The 21,616-nt window shown below is 37.0% G+C and overlaps 1 protein-coding gene across 1 annotated transcript in view; it reads right to left on the bottom strand.

Moving 5' to 3' along the window:
* GOLPH3 (golgi phosphoprotein 3) overlaps nt 1-21,616 on the bottom strand; it is a 37,133-nt gene that overhangs the window by 5,838 nt on the left and 9,679 nt on the right. The window contains exons 2-3 of the mRNA XM_062600057.1: nt 7,895-8,026; nt 1,575-1,689 (exon numbers count right to left, since the gene is read on the bottom strand). Of these exons, the coding sequence (XP_062456041.1) occupies nt 1,575-1,689; nt 7,895-8,026 (247 nt within the window). The remainder of the gene's footprint in view (nt 1-1,574; nt 1,690-7,894; nt 8,027-21,616) is intronic.

Genomic DNA, 21,616 nt, shown 5'->3' with positions numbered 1-21,616 from the left:
CCAAAGCTTAGCAGGATCAGGCCTTGAAGAAAACCTAGTTTTGCTCATTCATTAGTTGACCTTTTTTGAATCAGCACTAACTTGATGTGTTTCACACTGGGAGAAAGGTGAAATGTCAGTGCAAATTATGTATCTAGGGAAGAAGAATGGATTGTTGTTGCAAGCTGCAAACTTGCAGCGGACCCGCGCAAGAGCACTCTGGGCTGTACGGCTGTGCAGCCGTGCCCCTGCTGACCAGCACCGCTCTGGGGGCAGGTCTAGCTCAGTTGGTTAGAGTGTGGTGCTGCTAATGCCAAGGTCACAGGTTCAATCCCTGTATGGGCTACGCTGAGGGTTGGACTAGATGATCTCCAGAGGTCCCTTCCAACCTTACCCTTCTATGATCCTATGACTTGTTCTCCCTCTCTGCCTTCCCTCCTCGCTCCGCCCTCTCCGCCTGACACACAGTCAGAGAGGAAGACACGAGTGATGGCAAGGGCATGAACTACAAACTGCAGTGGCAGGAAGGCCGATTCAAGTGGCACAAGCAGAATGGGAAGAACACAATCAAAACAGGATGGCAGTGAAGGCAGGAGACATTTTGTTGGTATTTGAAACTTCTGGGTTGTTACATACATGACAAATTTAGACAAAACCTCAAGGCTTATTACCTCTCACCTACCAAAGTCATGTTGTTGACAAAAGAGTGTGTGTGTTGGGGGGGGTGGGGATGTTTCCTGCACTGTCTGTACAGCTGTACAGGGAATCTGTATTTTGTGCATTTCATAAAATGCACAAAAACAAACCTTAATAATGAATTCTGGCTACAGAAAACAATAAAAAGCACTACATGTTAAAAGATGGTCATTGTTCCGTTCAGTTTAACTTAAGCATCCTGAGAATTTAACTGTGGCGGAAGTACGTGCAAAACATTTAACTGCAATGATAAAGAAATCTAATGGACTCTTCATCTTTTCAGCAACAATTTATTAGCATTCACCAGAACAACTGCATGCAAAGTACCCATATTGAAGCCTTTGGTTTGAACATAATGATTTGAAAATATTTATTACATTGTGCCAAATAGTTAATGGAAAAACAGAAAAAAGTATATTGACTCTTTCCTCTTTATGATTAAGTAGTCAAATTTTCACCCTGAATTTTGTATCAGAATAGTGAGTTCCTTATCTCCTTTTCTTGTCAAAGGATCTGAATATTGAAGACACATAGCTATACTCCAAACTTCCACTAACCTGCCTTTGCAATTACAGATAAAGGTAGCCAGGGTACAGGCTTGGTTTACTTTGGGTTCAGCTGAAGATGCCTCCTCCTTCACAGAGTTGAGATGTTCTCTGACACTTTCATTAGATCTTTCCATATCCAAGTCAAGTCAAAAGTGATGGTTACTTCTATTTGATTAAAGGCTACAATCAACAAGAGACTACTCTAGAAGACAGACTAATTAACTATTTTGCATACTTTCTCCCCCCAGATCTTACAGTATACTCTCTAGTGATGCCAGATAATTAGTTTTATTGGGAGGAGAAAAAAAAAACCCACACATAAAAAGCAAATGCATTATGTCCAAGTCTTACCACTAAGCAGTTCAATCCAATTTTGTACTGTTTCAGGAGGCTGGGTCTCTTTTATGTGTTTCAGAGCTTCATCAAGTAGAACATCCCCTGTAGGAGCATCTGACTTACAAATCACCTGAGACAGAATAAATGCAGTCTGAATTTCAACTTAATGCATTACTGTAAATATCAAGCATTAAACATTAGAAAAATCTACCCATTACCAGAATTGAGGAGAATTTAAAAATTCTCCTTTAAGAATGCATAAGTTTTAAATATATCTAGTTGTTAAATATATTTTTCCTAAGATTTTAGTTGCAAAAAAACCTACTTTGTCTTAAGCTACTTATAACCCACTTAGTCAGCTAAAAACTGTAATACTAATATATGCTTAACACTTAAATTTTAAGGAAGATAATCCACTAACCTGGCCATTTCCTGCACTTCCCCCTTAAAAGAGTCTACTACAGTGTTACATATACATGTAGTATATATACATATATATGTTATATATACATATATAACATATATAAAACATATATACAGTGTTATACATCAGTGTCTTCTGATGGCAGTCATCTGTTCTACAACTTCAAGTCAATTTATTCAAATATTACAGTTGAACAACTAGGTCACATGAATCTGAGAAATCAATTAAAACTGAAAAAGCAAGAAAACTGGTTTTCTTCTACAGATCTACAGAAAAAGTAGGTTCAAGAAAACAGCTACGAGTTTACAGCTCTGAAGAACACGCTGACCAGCAACACCATATTCCATTCACTAACAAACAAAATACATGTATTAGGCAGAATATTTATGTTTCAATAAATATTATTTTACTTATTTTAATAAATGTTTTTGTATATGATGGATGTTTAAGTTTGTTAAATAACCACTAAAATGATTTAATTGAATTCCTTCTCCAAGAAAAAGCAGAGGGAAAAAAGTTATTCTCAGTAATATAATAAGAACTACGAATTTGAATAACTGTTTGTTTACCAATATAAGTAGCTTATATAAACCATGTACAAATACCACTTTCTTCTGGTTAGAAGAACAGCAGCACCAAACTAAAACTTACTGGTTTAACAAGCAGAAGTCAATGTTTTAATAAAAACAATAGTCCTTCTTTAGGAAAATAATTACTACAGTTTCAAAGTTATTCATGAAAATAATGATTAAATCAGCAATTGAAGTACAAGTTAGCAATGCATAGGTAAAAAAGATAATGGACAACTGAAGAAGACTCCATCATATCAAAACAATTCAATACATAAGGGAGAAGCAGCAGGTAAAAAATCTTAAATTAAATACATCTCCCAAGTAGTTGAAAAGTTGTATACTACCAGGGTGGAAAAGCAACACGTGTCCTGTTGGAGTATGTTTCAGGTTTACATCTGTTCTGTAATGCTAGTAATTCTTAATGCTAACAACAGTGCAGCAAAATACACGCTTAAGAAGCCTGTAGATGACACTCAATTGAAACGAACTGTAGCGTACAACAGCTTCATAACGGCATGGTTACTCGAAACTGGAGGCACGTGCAAAGTCCATGAGATGAAATTAAAAAGAAATGCAAAGTCATATCATTAGGATAAGAGAACAGCAAACAAACATAAAACAAGTAATAAAAAGTACACAGTTCAAAATGACGGGAAAGAGATCTAGTAGTCACAGTAATAGGCTATGAACTAAATGAATCAACAAAAGCCAAGTCTTTTGGTAAAGAGACAAATTTCCTCTGTACATTGTATGAACGGCCATACTGTATGAGAGAATTCTTTCTGAATAACAGATCAAAGCTGGAATACTATGTCCAACTCCAATGGCATATATAAGAACACAGAAACTAAGATTTTACCAAAATCAGCAAGAATAGAACGGTCTACAATGACAGATTAATAAGAAGTAGGTTTGTTCAGTTCTAAAAATAAAGTATGTAAGATTTTTACGCAAAGAATATCAACCAGTAGCTTAGGGTGTCTAGCTGGGAAAAAAATAAAAGATATGAACTTATTTTGGAAATATGAAAGATGCAGGATGTGTATTATCAAGAACTTCATAAGGCAAATTAAATACCCAGGGATGTCATTGAATTGCATTCAGTGGAGAATTTTAAAATAATTATCTGCCAGGAAGAGACCAGATAAACCTGATTTTCTGTTCCTGCAGTAAGATTAGACAGTCTGTAACCATAAAACTCTGATCTAAAATTCTGGTGTTAAAAAACACAATTACAGTCTAATCAAGACAATCCCTATTTGAAATTCAATAGTCAGCAATTTATATTATTAATATATTTTCTTTATATTTTTATTCATCTTTTTGATTTACAAGCTTGCAGCACAGCTGCACTCAAAACCTCTACTAACTGAATAAAAGAATATTACATATCTTGAAGTCTTATATCAAGATTCTAATTTTTTTGACATTTCTCCTGTTTAATTAGGAGCTTACTTCAGGTTAGATATTTTAAGCTGCTAGATTCAACTCTGTCAATACCCTCACTTTCAGATCCTCCTTTAACTTGAAAACATCCCAACAAGTTTAATCTTCTCTTCTTTTTAAAACTGACACTCTGACAGACAAATGTATTCTAGTATCTTTGAATTGTCCTGTATGATTAATTTCACAGTAAAGCTTAATCACTGTAGGTATCTTCACTCTTCTGCAGTTAGTAACCTATTATTCACCATCTAACTAAGATACAAAATGTGAAATCATTTTATAGACCTATTTTATAAATAAAATCCTCACTGAAGAGATCTAACCTAGACTTCAGAGTATTTTTGAAATAATAGGTTTTAAAAATAGTTTAGAAAAATATTTTTAATATAGTTTAAAAAGAGGCTTTCCTTGACTGCTCGGAGTTCTTCGGGATATTTTTCCTGTCACTGGAAAGGAAGTTTAAGCAGCTGATTTGAAAATAATCCAGCATGACTGTATGACCCAGAGGAAAGAGCTGTAAGGAACACAGACTCTTCCATTCAACTTATCCTTCCCCTCAAACTAATTTGGATTATACTTCCATGGAATTTCTCTTCTCCTCCCTCTCCCTCTACACACTTGCATGGAGACAGGCAACAGGAGAGGCCTAGCCACGATTCTCCTATGCTCACAGCTCTGCACGTTCTTTAAGGACGATTTATTGGCCAGTGCTTCTTGATTACTTTTCTCCAGAGTTTTCACATTAGAAGTTGTATTTTTCTTGTCCTTCTTGTGTTGTTAAGTGGGTTGAGGATCTTACAAATTGAATAATCACAGAAGACTAAGTATCCACAAGGATAATTTTTTCCTTTTTTTAATGGATGAGCTAAGGTAGAGAAAGTAGCTAAGAAGCTGATTCTTCAAAGATGATAGTCCTCAGCCCAGACTGCAAAAAAGGCGCTTTACTTATTCCAAGTTTTCAGTAATCTCTAATGTGCTAGATTTGCCTTGTACTCAATTGCTGAGGACATTTCAATTACATAAAGTATTTAATTTGCATTTTCTACCATGCAGCTTTGCAATTAAGTGATGGTAATGATTAAGCACCTCTTGCGTTGATTTTTATTTAAGCAAGCTCTCTGGGGTTTAACTTTAATAATACAAAAATTAACTCATGAGTGAATCACTCAGAATTGCCAGCTATAACATACCTAAATTAACCTACCAAGGACAAGGATTTGTTCTGTGTTTTTTTTGTGTTTGTTTTTTTTTTTTTTTTGGATAACTGTAGTTATTGGAGTTGTTTTCTCTGGTTGTATGGCAGAATAGAGTACCATTTTCTATCTTCAATGACTCTTCTTAAAATTTACTTTATTTATACAGAAATCTCAACTTTCACTTATTTCCAGAAGTGACAGCGGTAGGTAGAACTCCAAAACACTGGAACGATTATCTATTCTCAGGATAAATTTACAAGGATGTTGCAACATAAACCACACCACGCTGACATTTTACAAGTTTCAGCAAAGTTCACCACTGCCATCTCCGCCTGATTCTCATTGTCTCATTTGCATTCTGTGACATTCAAATATGGATTTAATGTGTCTTGATCACTTCTGAAGCTATGTCGTAGAAACTGCAACAATTGTTAACATATGTCTGATTTAAGGCTTGAAATGGAAATCATTGCAGCTGGCAATCTTTTAAGTCAACTGTGTGACTAAGGCCACAGGTAGATGGTTGCTGGATAGAACTCTGAACTTCTCCCTGAAGAGGTAGTCCACTCTTCCTGCTCTTACCTTGCCCTTTGTGTCAGCAGTCTCACCTACATACCACCAGATGACAATATCAAGAAAGTGATTCAAGGGAAAACTAAACTGATCACAGAAGTCATCAGTTTTCAGAAGTCAGATAGAACACTTACCTGATCTACAACATGGTTGCACAAGCACTTGTAACAACCTGAGAGGCTCCAAAAACAGGTAAGTCTCTTTGCAAGGACAGAAGACTGGAGAAAGACAGGACTACCCTTCTCATCTACAACACAGATTAAAATGACTAAAGCCTATACTGCTTCTTACAAACTTGAAGATGTGTGGTTCCTGACCAACAACTGCTGCTTTAAGGAGCTTCTACCTTCCCACCAAGTCCCAGGAAGGATGAAGGGGGGAGAGAAGAAGGCTTAGCTTGAGGGGAGAAGCTATATAAAATGATATTGCTTCTGAAGCTCCCACCTCACTGAACCCTGGATATAACTAGACAGCTCATTCCATTCACTAAGCACAATATTCAACACAAAAAGAAAGCTGAGGGCAAGGAGAGCAATGTCTGCAAGTTCCTATAAAAAGGGGAAGAGGGGACATTTGATAGTTGAGACACTGAAATCTAGTAAGAAAAAAAAGACTGAATTTTGGTGTTAAACAATGCAAGACTTCAAAGTAAGGTACAGAACTGTGGAAGTCATCTGAGAATGATTTCTCAATTGAACGGTTGGGGGAAGATGGAGAAAAGACTCACTGTATATATCAGTAGTTAGAGATTTTATTTGCAGACAATTCCTGAAGCAGAAATCCATCCTAATTTGAATTTCAATTAAGTCTTTTTCACAGAACCCTTCTGCTTGTAAAAAGAAAACTCAGGATTGTCTTAACAGCAGAAAGAAAAAGTATTTAATACTGGGTAGCTTTTAACTCTTAAAATAAATTATACAAAAAAAAACCAAAACACCAAGAAGTGATAAAATTAAAAAGAATGTAAGACAATAACCTGGCTTTTATTCTTTATTGAGGGTATGCACAGGTTATTTTTCCATTTTATTAAAAAAGCACAGTTAAAATTTCAGTTAGACAGATCTGATAAGGTTTGTGTAAAGTGAAAATAACTGCTAAAGAACATTCCTGAATGCCTGAGGAGCCAAAAGCTTTGGAGGAAAAAATTCTGTGCAAACTAATCAAAGCTGAATTACTCAAATGAAACTAAAAGAAGCAGGAGCTGTTTGTCTGAACAGAGGTTCAATTCTTCAGAAGTGAAGGAAGCTGGGAGTAGGCTGGAGAATTTTCAAACTTTCCTTTAAAAAATGTAGCAAAAGATAATATTGACAGGGAAGTCTGCCATAGAAGTAAATTCATTTGTGGTGAATAGGCAATACTTGACCATGTTTTCAATAAACCTATTTTAGAAGTATCCACTAATGTTGATGAAATAAACATTCTCCAAACAGTGTGACTTTGCACATTTTATACCAAGGAAAAAAACAGCTGCAGAAATGAGAAATCAAAGCCTCAAATCTTCAGCCTAATTCCATAAAGAATCTTAAAAACATGCCCATCTTAAAGTTAGGTGAGTACACCAAATTTAACACACTGGTCACAAGCTGAAACTACATACAGGCTTGTGTTCTCCGGGGCCCAGACAAGGATTACTTCCTTCGCACACAGTGCAGAACTGTGACTGTCACTGTGTACACCAGAGCTGCTAAACTGGTGGCTTGCAGGATACATCTGGTGCACTGTCAGTTAGCCTTCCCTCTCAGCCCCAGCCCACAGCTCACCCACGCTGCAACAGCCAGTTCCTTCAGCAGATCACAACTGGTGCTACTGGCTCTCAGCAGCAACTGCTGCCGCCGCACCCTGGCCAGAGCCTCTGCCAACCGCTTGTGCAATGATCCCAAAAGCAACAGACACAGGTCAAGAGAAAGAACAGGAGCAGAGAGCAAGCACAGAAGATTTACGAGGCCCTTGAGCTCACAGTTTAAACACTTTAGGCAGTAACACTGTGCATCTAACTTAAGTCACTAGTTAGAATCGTTATCCTTATAAAAAGAAGAAAAAGTCTTTTCCTTACAACTACTGGTAAGTTGCTGTGCTGCCTGCAACATGGCACGAAAGCAAATGTGACCATTTTTCTCTGCTTACCTTTCTCGTTAATAGACTTTTGCGCCTCATTCCGCAAGCCTCTAGCTGAATACGCCCTCGCAATGCCAATTCAATTAACATACAGCCACGCAATCCTGAGGAGATGCAATCATTCCAGAAGGATGTGTAACCCTGTGAAAAATGAAAGATAGTAAGAGATTTCCCCTCTACACTTGAAAACAAATAAAAAGGGCTTACTGCCTTCTTTATCCAGTTCTTCCTACCCTAACACAATTTGAAGTAGCACAGGTAGTCAACTACCATGCTTCACTGAAAATATAAAAGAGAAACACATCCATCCCAATTAGTTCTGACACAATCTCCACTCTTTGAAGAACAGTGAACTACAGAAAAGTGATATAAATTAAAACAGCAAGATATCAGCAACTACTGGATATAAAGTATAGTTTATAAGTAGTTAAAGTCACATAATTACATTTTTCAGACCTCAAGCGTTTGGCATTTCCAACATCACACAGGCTTATCCAGATTCCCCAAGTAGTATTAAAATTATTTTATATCCATAAAACGTCTAGCACTGATAAAGTAATAACAATTTGAAATCAGTATTAAGTAAGTTTTTCACAAAAATATTTAGAACAGCTATTATACTGCTACTCTTCGGTCATTTAAATCTTTTAAACGTATTTGATGTATTTTTGAAATTTAATGCAGGCTGCTCTTACACGAACTGCAAAATTGCAAACCTCATCTATTCTACAAACTATACCACATCTAACATGCTTTTCAATCTGTATTTCTGCATCCTTGATAGCTATCTTCTTACATGACAGAACAAAATATTTGACTCAATGAATCTATTCAATACCTCGAAATACATTTATTCGAGGTATTTTTGAACTTTATCGCTTTAAAATTGTGACCAAAACCTTATGAAAACTAAGAATGGTCAGTTTCAAAACTCAAGCTTTCAGTTTAAGGAAAGCTTCAAAGTCACTAAACACTTACAGAACGCAGAACAAATTTATTTACAAAACTAAGAGCTGAAGATCTCACTTGCAGTGGGAAGAGAACTTCTATTTTAGTTAGGGAGTAGCCAACATTTAACATAAAAACACTCCAGATGCAAGAACAGTATCTAAGACAAAACAAAATAATTTTGAGAACTGATTTGTCTTTGGAGAAATGATTATGGAAACACTGGGTGTGATACAGAAAGGCCTTCCAAAACTCCCCTAGTGCTGGCATCCCGTTTGTGAAAACACTCACTTTGAGACACTTTGGAGAAAAGTGCACGGAACAGGAAGAACACTGCCTTTCATAGGATTCTCATCCTAGCCACTAATAAAGACTAGCTTAAATCATGAGCAATGCAATTTTATACTATTTGCAAACAGAAGTTGCCAATGTGCAGCGATGCATCAGATGCATACAGCTAGATTCTGCTAAATATCCTTAGGTGTATAAACCAGTCATCAGCAAACGCATGCCCTTAAATACAAAGTTTTGGGACCATGCTTCCATTTGGTAGCTTCCATTTAGCTATTTTCAAGAGCTGTATTATATAAAAACCCAATACTCCTAAAAATTCTACAAAAGCTCTGTATTTCTAGAAAGTTTCAATGAAATATGTCATAAACATCTATCTAACAGGCCACAAATACAGGGTTGGAATGGCAGTTGAGAGGTTGTCTCATCAGCCCTCTAATCAAAGCTCACACTTTGTGAGTATCAGCTACTACCAGAAGTCAGCCCTTCTCTAGATTAAGATTTTGGTTGGCATCAGATACTTCCTTGCCAAAAACATATAAAACTAGGTGGAGTACCCCAACTGATGAAAAATGATGCCTTCTACATTATATTATTTCAAATTAAATGGCATTCTTACATAATTTTTGAAACCAGACAAAACATGCAAAATAAAAATCCACTAGACAAGCTTACAGCTGTAGTATCATAAATATATTCTATTCACAGGAAGTGTTATATTATTATTCAAATAATTTAAACTCTAGAATTTATTTCCTTGTGTAGTAATGAAAACTTACTGAAATGAGTATTTTTCAATGAGGTGACATTGGCACCACTGCTTCTCAGTAATCACCAGACACAAATTCTTCTGCTCCAGCAGTTATTCAACATATCTGGTTACAGGCAGTGACTTGCACAGAGATGTGCCAGAAGCAATAGGACCAAAGCATAATTCAGGTTGGAAGGGACCTCAGGAGATCTCCAGTCCAACCTCTGGCTCGAAGCAGGTTCACCTATGAAGGCAGACCAAGTTGCTCAGGGCTTTATCCAGGCTGGTCTACTAAACTTCCAAGGGTGCAAATAGCAAAACCATCTAACAGTTTTTAATCAAGTGATCTCGAAGAGCAACTCAGAAAGATTATGGTCCTCATTAACAGACTGTGCTTGCACTAGTGGGTTAGAAAAAAACAAAGTCAGGATTTTTTTTTTTTATATATATATATAGTCTTTGATGAAAGGTTGAGGGTTTGCAGCTGGTCCACAAGAGAAAGAACTCCAATTTTAAGATACAGAGATTATACCGCTATTAACATGGTGAAAGAGAAGATATTTTGTGACAGAAGGCATCATCCTGAACACTTCTCAATTCATTAAACTGGTCTCTCCAGATAGTTCAGAAAAAGGAACTGATCATTTTTGGCACTTACTGCAAAGACTTTAGACAATCGAAGCAACATTCACAGGTCAGTTTAGCACACAATAGCCTAACTAAATTGTTTTTTTAAATTATCTCAAACTTCTTAGTGTAACTGAAAAATACAGACATAGGCATTTATCTTCAATACTGCAAACAGCTCCCTGTCACCTATCTCAAATAGCACACAGTATGTTAACTAGAAAAAAAGTACAGAAAAGAGAAAAAAGAATACTCAGCAATACAATACTACTGCTTATTATAAAGGCTACAGACGGACAGGGAAGAAAAGGGGAGTGAAATGGGTAGGGAGAACAACAACGTATCTCTAGAGAAGGAGAATAATAATATAGAATAATGTGTTGCTTGCACAGCAAACTTTTTTTTTGTTTGCCACACAGAAGAACTAGAGAGTGACAAATAAGGTTGGCTAGCAGGCTTAAAAATCAAAGGTAACTTCTTTTTCACCTAAGAACTGTTTCTGTAAGAAGGCAAAAGAAAACTTTAAAAATATCTGTTAAACTCATAGGAGATTTATAATGAGGTCTGATAGACAGCAGTGGTCCCATAAGCCACAGGTGGTTTGGGAAGCCCACTTTAGTTGGAAAGGTAAACTGGAAGAGGAATCATCCTGTGTATACCCTTTCACTGAGATAAGCCTGACCACTTAACACTATTCTTGTATTATGTTCCAAATACCTAAAACTCTTAAAACCATGTTCTGTCGACATCAAAGATCACTGCTTATAGATGCAAGTCATTCCACTGTTTAATGCTATTACACAGCACTAGTATTCCCAACCACAAAACACAAGATAGTTTTGCTTTACCCATCTTCTTACATGCTTTTATAATTTTATAAACATCCTAAGTCAATGAAATACTTCTTTCATTAAAATTGCTAGGCAGTAGAGGGGAAAAAAGATAACTCTCTACAAGATAGAGTTATTTTTATCTGACAGCTGCCACATTAGAATAGCACTTTAAGCTAAGAATAGCTCGCAAGACAAAATTAAATCTATGCTTATTCAAAGATCATAAGAATGTTTACAATTCATGTTTATTTACACAAACACAGCACAAAAACATTTTTTCTTCAGTGTAGATCCAGAAATTCTAAGGTAAAAACAAGTTTTGCTAGACAAGCATAATGGGAAATGAAAATAAACTTTATAATAGAAATCTGTTACACTTTAACTTTGAAAACTCAGTCAAGTATGGCAAACAGAACTAAGAGAATTTGCTTCTGCTTGAAGATTAAGTCATCCAAAATACATGTTCATTAGAGTATGTCTCCCATCACCTCTTGCAGTATCTATTCCCTTTCCTCTCTTCCTATGTCCCTTCTCAAATTCCTAGCTCACCCAGGTTTTCCTGTTCAGAAAGCTATTAGTCACTTAAAATACAAGACTCCCACTTTTACGTATAGTAACACCTAACCATGGCCCTGTGCCTCACCTACCTTATCTTCCACTCTCTGCTTTTACCTCTTCATTTCCCCACCAACCCATGGTGAGACATTCATCTGGTGGCTTGCTTCCCCACCCCACGTTACTGTGACATACATTACAACTTCGTGCTTCCAACTTTATAAAAAGACCTGAATTTTTGTGACCCTCAGGGGTTCCCTTTGAGCTGCTTACACAGATGAGGCAGACCAGACTGCACACTAGAAGTATTTATACTCTACGTGGTGAGCACGCACCTTATTCTTGCTCTGCTCTAATAGGGGGAGAAAAAGCCACATAGTTAGCACACGTGCAAGCAAGCAAGCCTTTCTGAGAGGCTGGGTCTAGTTTTGCTGAGCAAAGTGCAAGCTCTTGCAGTTTCTTCCTACTTGCTATAGGAATACACAAGCTCAGATCTGCATACAAACTGCGGCATTAAGTATACTCTTAAGGCCCACTGTCCTACGGATGCTGCCTGCAGAGTACAACCGGAAAACAGGGTTTACTTAGGCCCCACAGGGAAGGGAAGGACGGGAAGAGGTTCTGCCTGGAAAAGTCCTACTGATGCCTCTCAGAACTTCAGCTCTGTTATTCCCTAACACTATCCTACCCCTCAGCTTGCTTCCAAGCCCCTCGGCTCTCAAACCTCAGAATCCTGTACCTTAAATGGAACCGAGGTCCAGGACTTGCAAAAAAAACGTTTATAAGGATTTCTAGAAACTGTGAGAATTCCTGCACAGATAAAGAATTCATATCTTCCAGCAGCTCAAATATTATCACCCTGTTATGAAAAAGCTAGTGGGATCTTCTGTTTACACTATAGCAAAGCTATAACAGCAAGGGCAAAGAGTAGAAAGAAAACATACGTATTAGCACGGACAACATCATAGCATTCCGAATTTGAAAGCTATTCAAATACATTGTTGAAGCACTCAGTACTAGGAATTACAGAACAACTGTTGCAGAGGCATTAAAGTAGATTCCTACAGAATATATTTACTTCCAATTCTTCAATACACTCAAAATTTAAATTTCTGAATATTTTAAATCCATAAATTACTTGAGAAATTTCAGACTTGAGAGAATATTTATAAAAAGGTTTTTTAAAAAAAGACAGACACCATCTTCTCCATCTCAGGTCCCCCAAAACACTGCTGTAATGACCACAGTAATTTACTATGTAGGTAAACAATCTGAAAGAAGTCTTAAGTATGACCAGTCCATCTGAATGTACTTGGCAAAAATCAGTGCCAAGTGTGTTGGTCATTTTTACACAATGGATGCTGCTTCAAGAACTTTTATGAAACTGAAATCATTTTGCTTAAGCTTGAAACAGTCAACAGATTCATATTACTTCGTTCAGCTTCCAGGCAACAAACTAGCTTGGGGGGCGGGGGAGCAGAAACACCCTCTTCTCTTCCACAAGTACAAATTAAAGCCACTTAGCAGTGGCACTGAAAAAAAAAAAATCAATTAAATTGCTGATGCTAAAGATGCTATTTCACATTCATAGACATTACCTCAAAATATCTACTGAAAAGGTATCTTTGATGAATTGCAGAGTGAAGGTTAAAAAAAATACTTTCATAAAGATGAGGACAAAGTCTTGTACAGATCATATGTCTTATTTCAGAATACTTCACTATTATTTTATCAATAACATTTAATTACTAAAATTCTTTTCCCACTACAAAAATATAGATTACTACACCAGCCACAGATGAGAAAAGGGTGGGGAAGAGTGAAAAAAATCACAAAAATATCTTAAATTAAAAAGATTTTTTTTTAAAAAAAAAGAGGCACACTTACAATCCTGAAGCCTCAAGATAGACATATGGTAATTAAAAATAGTGTGTTCAACTTACTTGGCTAAGGCTACCAGTTTGCAGCACCTTCTACAAAACAACATAGACTGTGGCTGCCAATATATTCCTTGATCTAAGCCAGTGAGTCTCAAGCTATTACAGGTTACTTTGCAGAACACAGAGTCATGGCAAATGAACATCAGCTTTATAAGCCTTTTAATTAAAAACATCATAAAGCCACGCAATAGTCCATGAAAATAATTGAGAGTTACAATGGCCTGCTTGCCCAAAAATTTTGGGGAACAACAGATCCCTCAGGCCCATCCTCATATCCACATGCACTGATATTCCATATCAGAGGTCAGCAGCAGGTCACATTTTTGGCACTGCTTAGATTCAATTTTCATTTATGAAGAACAACAGTAGCACTTGCTGGGATAATGCACGTAACACAGGCCAGTCTGAACATCTTTTTCTAAAAGCCTTTTCATTTTATATTCAGACTTAATAGTATTCTTTAAGCCTCATCTAACACCCTCAACCTAAAAGCAAAACAAATAATCTCCTGAAATAAATCAAATACTTAAAGGGAAAATAGAACCAGAATCATCATCAGAGCTAAAAACTGAAATTCCCATTCACAAGAAATTCCAAGTTTAAGTTGTTTTATAATGAAACAAAATGACAGACTTCAAAATTTACCAAAGAATGCGTTTCTGAAATTTCATTTAAAGGTAGGAGAAGGAAATTTTTATTTCAACTCTTTTTAACCATGGTAGCCTCATCAGAAGGGGAGCTGGCCAACTGGGAAAGCAGCAGAAAGTCAAGATAACCAACAGTTAGAGCACCTGAGGAGTTTCAAAGTCCTGGCTCCTGGGCAATACATTTGACAAGGGTTTCATGTCTTCATGGCAGTCTAACTTCAGGCTTTCTCAGCTAAGAGGAACAACCTAGGTTAAGGAAAGCTTTCATTTTAGCAAATGGTAAATTCTAAATTTACAGGAAATCTGTTTTCCATTATTCAGCCAGGCCCTGCTATTACTTATACATGGGTGGCATTTAAATACTGTGTCAATAGTGGCAATATAAAAGCCCTAACACTAAACTTATGTTTATATATAAACAAATATCTAGCTTTCCCAAACAATGGTCTCTTTCTTTCCTTCTATTCTTTCTGATGTGTGGCAGGCCATTTTTACAGTATGTTCTCAGAAATTACTGATGACAAACATACTGAAAAACATTCCATGCTTGCTGACATCATGGGAAGTTACTGAGGTCAATAATCTCCAGGTTTCCTTCATCAACCCTCACCACAATTTACACGGCAGCATAAAAAAAAAAAAATACATCAGGTTGGAGACCTCATGGTCTATTCATGGGCCACTATTTGAGACAAATGCAAAGGTCTAGTTCTACTTTTAAAAGAACAAAGAGAAATAGTTGTCACAGCCCAAGATGGCCTAACTAAAATGGATGTGAAGCTTGGAAAAAATCTGAAAGTCAGTTTGGGTTATTCGTAGGATTGCTCTAAGTAAATGGAGTAGTCTGCTGCTACCAATTTTGTGGGGAACTGATCTACATGTTGCACAGTACAATTGGCAAAGAGCCTATTTACTTTTAATATTCATATGGCATGATGGATCATGAAGCAAGAACACTACAATGCTTGCTTGAACAGTTATCTTAATACCAAGATAAAGACTCAAGCTTTGTACATTCATTAATTCAGGTATTTTTTAATTAAAGGTACTTAAAGTGGCTGAGAGAAACAACAGAGGAAAAAAGGCAGGAAAAGACACTGAGGACAATATGCCATCCCAGGGCTTAATTACTTCCCCACCACCAGCATCTCTTTTGAACCACTACATTCACAGCACATTGGCATCAACCTTTCCCCACAATTTCAATTACTCTTCCTTCAAGAGAACCATTTCAATTTTACTGACCTTTCAAATCAATGTCAGTTCTCCACAGCATTTCATTTTAACCTTTCACAAAATCAGGTAACTTGAAAAGGTAAGCCCTCCCCCGTGTCTTCATTTTTAGCCAGTTCAGGGCTAAACCTGAGAAAGCAGTCCGGCAAAGTGTGAACTGCTGCTGAAAAGGTACCTATTCTTCCTCTCCCTCCCCGCTCATTGCTGCCATCTCTCTTGAGCCCACAGTAGCATTTGTGCAGGCAGCTAGATTAGAGCAGCCTGGCTAATGGTCAGTCTCCTCACCTGATTCACGGAGCAGCTGAATGAAGGGTAGTGGCAGCAGAAGGAAGGGAAGCAATGTGTTTGGGACAGAGGGGAAAAGGCAACAGCACACCAGTCAGTGACAACTCATACTTCACTTGACAAACCGATTTCAAAACCACAACCTGAATATCTAAGGCAAGAGCTATTCAGTTAGTCTTTGGGATGAAGAGAAACAGAAAGAAAAGCTCAAAATTCATATATTATTGGGCTATTCACAAGCACAATCTGCTCAAAAGACACAAAGGACAAAAACATGCACAGTATCACGGACTATATTTACCATTATCTCGAGCTCCCTGTTTTAGACCTCAGTAATGCTCACATTGCCTACAGCCATACCACCCTGAGAACACCCGATCTCGTCTGATCTCGGAAGCTAAGCAGGGTCAAGCCCAGTTAGTACTTAGATTCTATGATCACCCTGATCATCATAAATTTTAAGTTATATTATTTAAATCTGATGGGACAATGACCGCATCTCTTTCTGATTCTCTGAAAGAGCCTGCTGTTGCTTCAGAGGTGTCGACTAACCTATTATTAGCCAGCACAAAGCACAGACAGAACGTAACAATCCAAAACCATCATCTGTCACCCATTTGAAACCTACTGCAAAGACAGCCAGGAACAAATTATCTTGAAATACAGGCTGTAGTGAGCTCTATTTCATAATGGACTTGATCACAACTGCAACAGAATCCTCACTTTCCCAGTCAAGGAGTTCCTGTCTTCAGTAATACTTTCTGTATCTCCAGAAAGAGAGCTGGGGAGGGGAGAGGGGGAGCAAAGTAGCAGCATACACTGTCCATGTGCACTGACAGGTTAAAGGACACCAGGGACTTTGATTGCCACAGTTTTCACAAAGATGGCTGTTTCCTTACTCCTGCACTGTAAGTCCAATGTAGAAACTTGCTGCCAATAACTTTACAACTTTAGTCTGTTTCGCAGCAATGAGGTCTGAGAGCAAACACTGGTTTTAACTTAATTAAGGTATTTTGATTTTAATGGAGAATACTGGCAGATTGGAGAGCACAGGGCTATCATATTGCCCCAAAAGGAGACTCTTCTTAATATACGACGTTTCCTTTAAATATACTCTCTGCAATTACTAATACTATTTTAAATTTTTGAAAGAAGTAATAATCATTTGAAAAACTTCTACAAACATCTCCTTAAAATTGTTCTCAAACACCAAAAAGGCAAAATATAAAATACAAACAGTATACAAAAAAAGTTATTGAAATTATCTGGTTTATTACAAATTATATTTTAGCATAAAAATTAATGTTGATCCAATAGGTTAATAATTATATAAATTCAAAAAGCACCTATTACCAGTATTCTTCCACAACAGAAACATTATTTACTCTTGGATATTCATGGGGGAAATCACACAGTCAAATGGAGGTGCCAGCAGATACGAGGAGGAGAGGAAAAAAAAGCAGAATAAGTAAAGATGTCAACTTTAGACACCTTTATACAATTCTGTTGTTCCTATCCTTTTAGGTAACAGTAAAACCACTGACTAAAAGAAATAGCACCTGCTCCACTGCATGCTCTTTATTGCTGCAGATAAGGAAAAAAAAAAAATCCTCAGTGACACTCTAACTATAAGCAAAAATCTCATGTGATTCAAGCAAAGCCAGTAACTGAGTTAGTGTAGTAAGTTTATGGATTCTTTAGGTATCAAAGAGACTTAAAAGCTAGTATTTTATTTAGAAACACTAAAAAGTCCTTCATTCTATAAATAAAACTATTAAATTAAAAACAAAGTATCAATTGGGTGGGGAAGGGAAATCAATCAGACTGATGCAATTTATACTTAGTTTACTCTTGGGCACATTTATGAAGTATTTGCCCAGCAAATCTGATAGTTAGCTTTTACAGCCTATCCTACAAACTTCAAGCACATCTTTCTTCACAGAGCAGGCAATTTTTATACTAGAAATAATTAAACAATTCAGAAAGTTTACCTAGGATTATTCTTCCAACATCTTGTTTTAAGAAACTTCTCAACATAAAAATAAGCAAACAGATCTTTAAAAAAAGAAACACAACAAAAAGCTTTTTCAAGTTCTCAATGACACAGATGGAAAAGCTGGTCAATATTAAAAAAAAACAACTGCAGGTTCATTCTGATGATCTGAATTGCTTAGACCAACGTTTCCCAAACTGTAGTCTATGTAACCATTTGGGTGACACCGTTCAGCGAGGGTGTATTGTCAGGCCTGTGCCCCAGCATAACATCAGCAACTCAGGTGTTCTGCATCACATGATACAGTCACATGGAAGGCCTACAAGAAAATGAGGAACTACTAATGTGACCCTAGAGTTACAGGCTAACAGTGAAGTACTTGTACGTCTTCATGCAACGGTGATTACTTGCAGGGAAATCACAGAATGGCTGAGGTTGGAAGGGACTTCTGGAAATCATCTAGTCGAAGCCCTCTGCTCAAGAAGGGTCAGCTAGAGCAACCTGTTCCAGTGCTCAATCTCCCTCACAGTAAAGAATTTTCTCCCTCACGTTCAGAGGGAGCTTCCTGTGTTTCAGTTTGTATCCACTGCCTCTTGGCCTGCCACTGGGCACCACAAACTTGCTGAGGGTGCACTCAGTCCCTTCATCCAGGCCACTGACGAATAACCTAACAATATCGGACCCAGTATTGATCCCCGGGGGACACTGCTACCTACAGGCCTTCAACTAGACTTTGTGCTGCTAATCACAACCCTCTGAGCATTCTCAATTCACCTCACTGTGAGCCCACCTAGTCTGCAGTTCCTGAGCTTGCCTACAAGGACGTTATGGGAGACGTCATCAAAAGCCTTCCTGAAGTCAAGGTTAACAACATCCACTCCTCTTCCCTGATCCACCCAGCCAGTTATTCCATGGCAGATGGCTACCAGATTGGTTAAACATGATTTCCACCTTTGTGAATTCATACTGACTACTCCTGATGACCTTTTTTCCTTCATATCCTTAGAAATGGTATACAGGATTAGCTGCTCCATAACCTTTCCAGGGATCAGGGTGAAGCTGACCAGCTTGTAGTTCCTGAGACCTCCTTCTTACCCTTTCTGAAGATTGGAGTGACACATCTAAATACAGAAATACTAGAAATGAAAATCCAGAGGTTCTTAAAATTAATCCATTAAGCTGAACTTTCAAGAACACTGCAAACATGCTGTTCACATCTCTGATCTGACCAAATACTGGAATGGATATAATGCTGGTTGACATACTAACTAATACATGCTGCTTTTCAAATTTAATTGTTGCATAAAATTACACTTTTCCTAATCTGCTAATTACATTTTAATCTTTTAACAAATATTTTGAATAACTCTTCTGTATATTTCTTATAGGCTGCTAAAGCAAGGTAATTTAATCCTTAACGACCAAGAAAACAGGAAATTAGTTTTACCAGTTGGTAAAAAGGCAATGCGTAAAGATTTTTGCTCTGCTAGAATGCAGGAAGTTTCTAATAGCTAGGGGCACACTGCAGGCATGAGACACCCAACAGCAGCATAATGGGCAATTCTGTACTAGCTGAACTCAATTCCTCAATCAGCCTGTATGTGTTGCTCTTCCTCTAGTTCCTTATGTGGACTTCAGTAAAGCTCACTGTTCTTATCCAGCACTATAAACCCCAGTGAGAACCAACTAAAAGTCTTCTTATCAGGATATAACTAAATACATTTGCAAGAAGCTGAGGGAAAAAAATGCAAACAATAGAAAAAGATGATGGAAGAAGAGGAAAAGGGAAAAATTTCACCAAGACTTTAGTTGAAAACAGGCTGGAATGTTCAAAATTATTTGAAGCCTCAAGGTAATACGGGGCTCCTCTCACTACAGATGTCTTTTAATAAATGAATTAATCCATTTTCAGCTTCCAAGGATCAAAGAAGATACATTCTAGTGCAGGTTATGGTAACGGAATCTACCTGAAGACGAGCATAAGCACAGCAGAGGAGTCGCAGCTGACAGTGAAAGAACCTCAAACAAGAAAAGCTGGCACGATTAAACTTTGCACATACTTTAATGACCTAGAGAATCTCTGTTACTTTTCTAATAAATATTCAAATCCCATACAGTAGTCTAAAAGTCTAGCAACTACAGATTTAGTTACGTTTAAGAAATGTTATCGTCCATGACAGTACAATACTGCATCATGCCAGACAGAGTCTCGGTGACAGTGTTCTCTAGCAAGACTCAAACTGATTTTCTTTGGCAAGGAATTGTATAGTCTTACCGCATCCTGTTTATATTCAACTGAAAATATGTTTAAGGTTACACTCTTTTTCAAAAACAACTCTTCAGTAATAACTTGCCTTTTCTCCTTTATTTATCAATTTCTTTCCTCCTCTACTGCCCTAAAAACCAAGAGGAGAACAAATGCCTCCACAACTCTGAGATACAAGAATGACAATAACAGATGAAAATGTGCTGGAATTTCTCTCTCATGTTTAGATTTAGAAAATAACCATCCCTGAAATGAAAAACTGAATTTTGCTCTTGACAGCATCTCAATAAAATTTATGATTATCTAGAAAATTATAAAAAGACAAGAAATGGAGGGGAGGAGGAGGTTTTAGGACTCAAACACGTGAGCTCACTCTCCACCCTTCTTCTTTCTTATACAATAGTTCTCACATCTACCGTCTGCCAGATGTTGATTTTAACTGCTTTTCTGGACCAATCTCCTTTAAAATATGTTTAGTGAAAGACAGGAGCCAGCTTCTCCTGACAGGAATGCACTCAGAAGAGGGCTACTTTGTATATACTCTATATATTTATACAGTTCATTTTTCAAATAGCTCTTTTCACCGAGTACAAAAAATTCAGATCCAGTAAAAGAGTGCTATCTATCTATGTAATTGGAAAAAAAAATCCTGAAGGCAAAATAACTTGAAAATTTATTCATACCTCTTACTAGCCATCCCTCAAAAAGCCCAGAATTGGTAATTATTTAGAATATTCAAGCAAGACACTTCTCCTAGAGAGATAAGTAAGATTTTTTTTCATGTATTAAAGAGAAAAATATAACTTCAAGTCTAGACATTTAATTTGCAGTTAAAAAAATCTGAATTCCTCTTCATATACTTCACAGTCTATAGCAACCTATACCTGGTTAGCTCTTGGCTGCAAATCTAATTTTTCAAGTCAGCCATCGCCTTCTCAGCACAGGAACATCTAGTGATATATCCTAGCCTGAAAAATCCTTAAAAATAATGATCATCTGGATTAAGGGGAAAAAAAAAAAAAAAAAAAAAAAAAAAAAAAAAAAAAAAAAAAAAAAGCAACCTTGACTACAGAACCATTTTTTTATTTGAATCCTACAATTCTGGGATGTTGATGTCTGACTGCAGTCCCTCTTTCTCAAGTTTTTATGCATTTTAAATCATTAGCTATTTTACTGGAACACACATTGCAGCCTGGTTATAAACAGAAAAGAAGTTAGTGAGGAAAATCTCCAAAGTGTTCTGACACTTCAAGAAAGCAAGCATATTCTACAAAGTGCTATATTGTCGACAAGAAACTTGTCAGGCATTTGATTAACCTGCCACTGCATTTAAAAATAAATAACCAAACAGCTCTGCTGTCA

Source organism: Rhea pennata, chromosome Z, assembly GCF_028389875.1.
Source record: "Rhea pennata isolate bPtePen1 chromosome Z, bPtePen1.pri, whole genome shotgun sequence".
NCBI lineage: Eukaryota > Metazoa > Chordata > Aves > Rheiformes > Rheidae > Rhea > Rhea pennata.
Note: the sequence above shows the minus strand (reverse complement) of the source record. Positions and strands in the feature narration are given on the sequence as shown.